Source organism: Peromyscus leucopus, chromosome 8b (genome assembly GCF_004664715.2).
Source record: "Peromyscus leucopus breed LL Stock chromosome 8b, UCI_PerLeu_2.1, whole genome shotgun sequence".
Taxonomy (NCBI): domain Eukaryota; kingdom Metazoa; phylum Chordata; class Mammalia; order Rodentia; family Cricetidae; genus Peromyscus; species Peromyscus leucopus.
This window is the reverse complement of record NC_051086.1, coordinates 100,578,723-100,585,497: the sequence shown is the minus strand read 5'-3', so window position 1 is coordinate 100,585,497 and position 6,775 is coordinate 100,578,723. Positions and strand designations below refer to the sequence as shown.

The following is a 6,775-nucleotide window of genomic DNA, read 5'->3' as shown; positions in this document are numbered from 1 at the left end:
AGGCTTCACGCACGCCAGAGAAGCTCTCTAACTGAGCAGTATCCCTGCCCGGCCCTGTCTTTTTCCACTGTGAGGGGAGTGGCATTTAGTCTAGTCCCAGGAGGAGGATCTGTAGGGCTTTGACTAGAATGCTCACATAAGTGCACTTTTCTCCCAACAGCTTTACTGAACTACAATTCACATGCTCATTTAAAGTATTTGCTTGTTTTGTGGTATGTTCATGTTGTTGGGTGACAATCATCATATTCACCCATACATGTTATTTTCTTGCTTGTTTTGGAAAAGAAGGAATCCTGACGAGTGTGATGTGATACTTGTGTTTTAGGACATTTCTCTTCTCTTCCCACTTTACCGGTGACCTGCACATCCTAAACCTAGTCACTTCATCCTAGCATCAGGTAACTGTTAATCTTTCTGATCTCTGTTTTTTCCCAATCCAGGCATTTCACACAAACAGAATCATAAAATATGAGTCCTTTCGCATCTGGCTCCTTTCATGTATGGCTTCCTACAATATTCTCAAGGTTCATCAGTGCTGTAGCCTGTCAGTATTCCTTTCCTTTTCTTTTTCTTTCTTTCTTTTTTCTTCCTTTCTTTTCTATTTTCTTTTTCTTTCTTTCTTTTTTTTTTTTTTTTTTTGAGTCAGTGTTTCTCTGTGTAGCCTTGGCTGTCCCGGAACTCACTCTGTAGCCCAGGCTGGCTTCAAATTCACAGAGATCCACCTGCCTCTGCCTCCCGAGTGCTGGGATTAAAGGTGTGTGCCACCACTGCTCAGCTCTTTATTTTTATGTATATGAGTGTTCTGCCTACATGTATGTCTGTGTACCACATGTGTGTCATGCTCTAGGCCAGAAAAGGGTTGGATCCCCTGGGACTTGAGTTCCACATGGTTGTGAGCTACCGTATGGTTGCTGGTAATTGAACCCAGATCCTCTCTGCAAGAGCAACCAGTATTCTTAACTACTGAGCCATCTGTCCAGGCCCAGTGTCTCTTGTTCCTTTTGCTCCTGAGCTACAAACTACACATTGGCTGGCCTGTGAACTTTGGGGGTGTGTGTCTCCCATTTGCACATCTCACCATAGTAGTGCTGGGGTTACAGATGCACGCTACTGTGTTTGGTTTTTGCACAGGTTCAGTCTGAACTTGGACCTGGCTTGTGCAACAAGTGCTTTTGTCCACTGTTCCGTCGTGTCCCGTCCCCGCCCCGCCCCCCCCCCCCCCCCCCGCCATTTTTGTCTTCTGATACAGGACCTCATGTTGCCTAGGCTGACCTCAAACTTAACTATGTAGCCATCTGTGAGTCCTCCAGCCTCAGTCTCCTCAATTCTGGGATGACAGGCATGAGCTACCATGGCCATTTCAGCATCCACTTTAAAGGGTTATCCCATTGTCACAGATGGGGGACCTGGTTCAGGGCGAGACTGAGAGTTACTTGCCCAGCATCTCTGCAGCCGCAGTGATTGGCACAGGGCCTGGCACAGCCTCAGGACTCCAGATTCCGGGAGTGCCCGACCCCGAAGATTCGTGTAGGTCGTCCTGGGACTGATTGATGGTCACACAATCTAGACAAGGCCACGGATCTCAAGCTCCTATTGGGGACACCGCCTTCTGAATCAGGTCAGTGTCTCACCATCGACCGCAGGGGAAAAAAAAAAAAAAAAAAAAAAACAGCAGAAGCAGTTACATACAAGCTGGGCGCTCCCTAGAATGGAGAAGCTCATTTCTCAGAGTCCCCTAGTTGAAAAAAACATTTACAATCGGGAACCCGAAGTGTTTAGGCTTTCGCTCCCCATCGCCTTTTTTTTTTTTTTTTTTTTTTAATAAGGTCTAACTATGCAGTCCAGGCTGACCTCGAACTCGAGGCAATCCTCCAGCCTCAGCCTCCCCAAGTACTGGGATTAAAGGTGCGCGTCATCACCCTCCAGGTGCAGGGATGCACGAGGTAGGCGTCTTTCTCTGGTCCGCCTGCCCTCGGTGGAACGCCAGGACAGCCAGCCCTCCGGGACGCGCAGGCGCACTCCAACGCACGGCCAAGGCAGAGGGTAAGTCGATCCGCGGCGGAGTCCGTCAGTGTCCCGTCCGCCCGGCCAGGAAGGGGCCGCTCTCTCCTGTCACGGGTCGTCTCGCCTCCTCTATCCCGTCCTGCTTTGCGGCGCAGGGGCAAGATGGCTGCTGAGAAGCAGGTCCCGGGTGGTGGTGGCGGCGGCGGCGGCGGCGGGAGCGGAGGCGGCGGGGGCGGCGGGAGCGGCGGCGGACGCAGTGCCGGAGGAGACGAGAATAAAGAAAACGAACGCCCTTCAGCCGGATCGAAGGCAAACAAAGAACTCGGGGATAGCCTGAGTTTGGAGAGTATCCTAGAGCAGTGGCCTAACAGGAGTGACTACGTGTCGGTCTGGAGGGTTGGGGGCGGGAGAGGCAGCGGTGCCGGCCCCTGGGCCGGGGAGGCCGGGGCATGCGGTTCCTCTGGCTCTTCATTTTTGCAACTCGCAGGTCCAGGCCTTTTGCCTCTCGTCCGGCCTTCCCTCGCCTTCCAAGCTTTTTTGCCAAGTCGTGTAGAGATGTCGGGCAGGTTCCCCCTGTTGCCCCTCAGATGTCCAGTTGGAGGGTTGAGCTGGAATTGACAGGCTAGCCATCCCGCAGAGCTCCTGGTGGGTACCTCGAGCCACTGAACTGTGGAGAGGGAACTGCAGCCTTGACTTTTCAGCGTAGGGCTACTGTCGGACAGCTGTTGTCTGCTGGATGGTAAAGCTTACAGCTAGATGTCTGAAAGTGTACTCCCCGGAAAAGCGTCTGACCTGTTTAGTTTGTTTTATTTCGTGTGTGTAGTGTGTAGTTTCCCAAGTAGGCCTGTAGGTTTTTGTTGTTGTTGTTGTTTTTGATTCCGCGTGGGTGTGGGTGCAGGTGCTGGTGCGGTGTGTGCAGGTCAGAGGTCAACATTGCCTTCCTAATTCTCTACCTTATTTTTTGAGACTGGGTCTCTCACTAGACCTGGAGTTTTATTACCTGCAATAGGAGCTCACTACAGGGATCTTTCTGTCTCTGCCACCCCAACTTTGGGATTACATGTGCAAACCACTGGGTATGGCCTTTTTAACATGGGTTCTGGGGAATCCCAACTCGGGTCTTCAGGCATAGACAGTAAGTCCTTTACCGGCTGAGCAATCTTCCCAGCCCTAAGACATTTTTAAGTTTTTACTAGTTTATGTATCATTTGTGTAATTGCAATAGTAGTATGTGGCTTTTTTGGTTCTGTGTGTTCTTTTAAGTATTTTAAAGTGTTTTGTAAAATGTGTGTGTTTGCTTGCATGTATATGTGTGTACTACATATGTGCCTAGTGCCCACAGAGACCAGAAGAGGGTGCTGAATCCCCTGGAACTGGAGTTATAGCCAGTTAAGCACCTCCAGGTGGGTGCTGGAATTGAACCTGGATTCCTCTGGAAGAGCAGGGTGCTCTTAACCACTGAGCTGTCCCTCTAGCCCATTTTTGTGTTTTGAGACAAAGTTTTGTTGCCTTGACCTCCTGCTCCTCTTCTCTGGACCTTCTGAGGGTTGGGATTATAAGCAAATAATACCACTGCCTGAGTCCTTTGTGCTTTTTGGGATGCCTATCAAACAGAGATGATTTAGAGGAATTTCTGAAATAAAACATTAGCTTTTTGTGTAAATTCTCATGGATTTTTTTTTTCTCCCTCCGAGGAAGGGTTTCTCTGTATAGTTTTGGCCCCTGTCCTGGGTCTCGCCCTGTAGACCAGGCTGGCCTTGAACTCAGAGAGATCCGCCTGACTCTGCCTTCCCAGTGCTGGGACTAAAGGCTGCACCATTGCCGCCCGGCAGTTCTCATGGGTTTATCGCTGTGCTTTTTGCTCTGGTAGTGTCACATCATTCCTTTTTAAAAAATATGTGCATTGGTGTTTTGCCTGCTTGCATGTTTGTGTGAGGGTGTCAGATCTTGGTGTTATAGAAGGTTGTGAGCCACCATGTGGGTGCTGGGAATTGAGCCCAGGTCCTCTGGAAGAGCAGCCAGTGCTCTAACCTCTGAGCCATCCCTCCAGCCCATGTCATTCTTAATAAATATTAGAATGCACTAGTTTTATTATGAACTCCAGGAAGGAGAAAAACTTGGATTTTTTTTTTTTAATGGGAACTGGCTTATCTTGGTTGACATGTGTTAATCCTAGGTTTTGGATGCATTACAGCTGGTAAGGAAAGTTACATTTGGCAAGCACCAGCGTCATAGAGATGTGTAGTCAGCACCTGACATTTATAACCAGTCTGTCTGAATGAGTGCTGTGAGGTGCAGGTGGACCGCTCCTCAGTGTCACCTTTGAAATCCAGCAGCTTTCTTTAACGTGCTAGGTTTCAGCACTTCCCCAGGCTATCCTCCCTTTTTGCTTGAAAAAAAGTAACAGTTGGAACGATTCACTTTTCTGTAAACTTAGCCTTGTCCTTTGACAAGATAACTGTTGAAAAATGATTACAAAAGAATCCCATGGTTACCATCCTCAGGCTCGTTTGTACAGGTGTGCACTTTTTAAGTGTGCAGCTTTTGATCTATTGGATTTTTACCACTGTAAGTACGAGGTTGAAGGTCAAGACCCCTTCATGGGGGTCATCTACGACCATCGGAAAACACAGATACTCACATTATGATTCATAGCAGTAGCAAAATTACAGTTATGAAGTAGCAATGAAAATAATGTTATGGTTGGGGGTCACCACAGCATGAGGAACTGTATTAAGGGTCTCAGCATTAGAAGTTTGAGAACCACTGCTGTAAGCTTTTCCTTGATCTTGGCTCTAGTTCTTCAGATTATCAAGGAGTCCCAGCAGCAGCATGGCTTACGGCATGGAGACTTCCAGCGGTACAGGTCAGTGTCCTGAACTCCGTGTGTGGTAGGAATTGTGGGGTTTTCTAATGCGGCTGCTTCTGTTCATTTCCTGCTCACTTTGTATCAGAAGGTATGCCTAGATGGTCCAGCATTGTGTTTATGTTGTCTTCAAAAGGTATGTAATTTCTAAATAATTCTAGTTTTGTTGTTGTTTTTGGTTTTTTGAGATGGGGTTTCCCTGTGTAATCCTGGCTGTCCTGGAACTCGCTTTGTAGACCAGGCTGGCCTACAAAAACTCAGAGATCTGCCTGCCTCTGCCTCCCGAGTGCTGGGATGAAAGATGTATATGTACTACCTCCACCCTGCATAATTTTAAAATTTTATGAAGGCTTAAAATTTTATGGCTCAGTGGTTAAAAGGAGCAGAGGACCTGGGTTTGATTCCCAGCACACAGATGGTTCATAGTCTCTGTTGAAAGCCCTCATCTGGCCCCTGCCAGTTCTTCTGCATGCATCTAGTCCACAGACATACATTCAGGCAAACTCTCAAACACACACAAAAAGTAAGTGTTTGGTTTGTGTGCTTGCTGAGGTCTGTGTTGGCCTTTGACTGAGGGGGGTTGGAAGGTTCTCCCTAAAAAGTCACTCTTTTTTACTTTGTGATGACTACGTATTTTATGAGAGAAAACTTTGAAATGAAATTCTGTGAATGTGCGTTCTTGTTAGACTTATATATTCATATATATTCTGTATGTGCTCATAGTGTCCAATTGATTTTATGAGTTATAAGCTAATATATAAGCTAATATTTTGATTGCTTAAATTGACTCAGGCTTGGTCAGCAGAAACGCTTTCAGATGGGCTAGCTCTTTGACATAACGACCCAGTCTTCCCTTGTTAAGTAACTGTAGTCATATTTTTGCATATAATAGAAGACACCCTTTTCAGATGCAACTTTATTTTTATTGGGATTGAACCCGGGACCATTGCATGCTTGGTAAGAACTTTATTACTAAGCTATAACCCCACCTCAGAGTACATCGGTCTTAGGGATGTACTTTGGGTTAGTTTTTAAAGCAGGGTCTGTGTGGTCCACACTGGCTTCCAGCTTGCTGCCTCACCACCTGCCAGTGCGTGGTTTACAGGTAGGCACCTGGCTTATGTTTTCTATTTTCTTTCTCTTTTTTTGAGACAGTCTCACTATGTAATTCTGGCCTCAGAATTGCTATGTAACCCAGGCTAGCCTTGAACTAGTGTCTTCTTAAGTCAGCTTGCCACGTACTGGTAGTGCAGGTGTGGGCCTCCATTCCTGGCAGTCTTGGGTTGTAGTTTGGTTTTTGTTTGTTGTATGGCCCTGGAGGTTATGCCCTAACTGTGGACGCTTCGGCGAGTGCTCCGCCGCTGTGTTCATCCCTCGGTCTTGCTTGTTTGAGGCAGTGTCTCACTATGTGCCTTGGGCTGGCTTGACAAGGAGTCTCACAACTGTCTGTAACTCCAGTTCCCGGGGATCTGATGCCCTCTTCTGGGCAGGTGTCCATGGAGTACAGACAAGGGTGTTAGCTTTCCTGGAACTAGAGTTACTTACTGCTCAGGGCTTATGAACCAACCACCTGATGAGGTGCTGGGAACTGAGCAGGAAGTGATCTTAATCATTTCTAGTGCCTTCTTTTTAGTTTGCTTTTATTTATTTTGTGTTCACATGTGTTTGTATGTGTACGTGCTTGCTGAGGTGCACATGTAGAGATGAAGGGGACAGCTTGAGGAAGTCGGTTCTCGTTCCACCATGTGAGTCCCAAGGATGGAACGCAGGTTGTCATCCATCGGCTTGTCAGCCGATGTCTTTTCCCACTGAGCCATCTCCCTGGCTCCAATTTTGGCCTTTTTGCTGGGCCGAGTGGAGTAGTGCGAGGAGAGTGAGGGAGCAGAGAACAAAGAGTTCAGGACA

At 47.6% G+C, this 6,775-nt stretch overlaps 1 protein-coding gene across 1 annotated transcript in view; it reads left to right on the top strand.

The window, feature by feature from the left end:
• The first annotated feature begins 2,060 nt into the window (after positions 1–2,060).
• Srp68 (signal recognition particle 68) overlaps positions 2,061–6,775 on the top strand; it is a 35,559-nt gene continuing 30,844 nt past the window's right edge. Inside the window, exons 1-2 of the mRNA XM_028889650.2 lie at positions 2,061–2,350; positions 4,804–4,870. Coding sequence (XP_028745483.1) covers positions 2,167–2,350; positions 4,804–4,870 — 251 coding nt within the window. The 5' untranslated portion in view covers positions 2,061–2,166. The remainder of the gene's footprint in view (positions 2,351–4,803; positions 4,871–6,775) is intronic.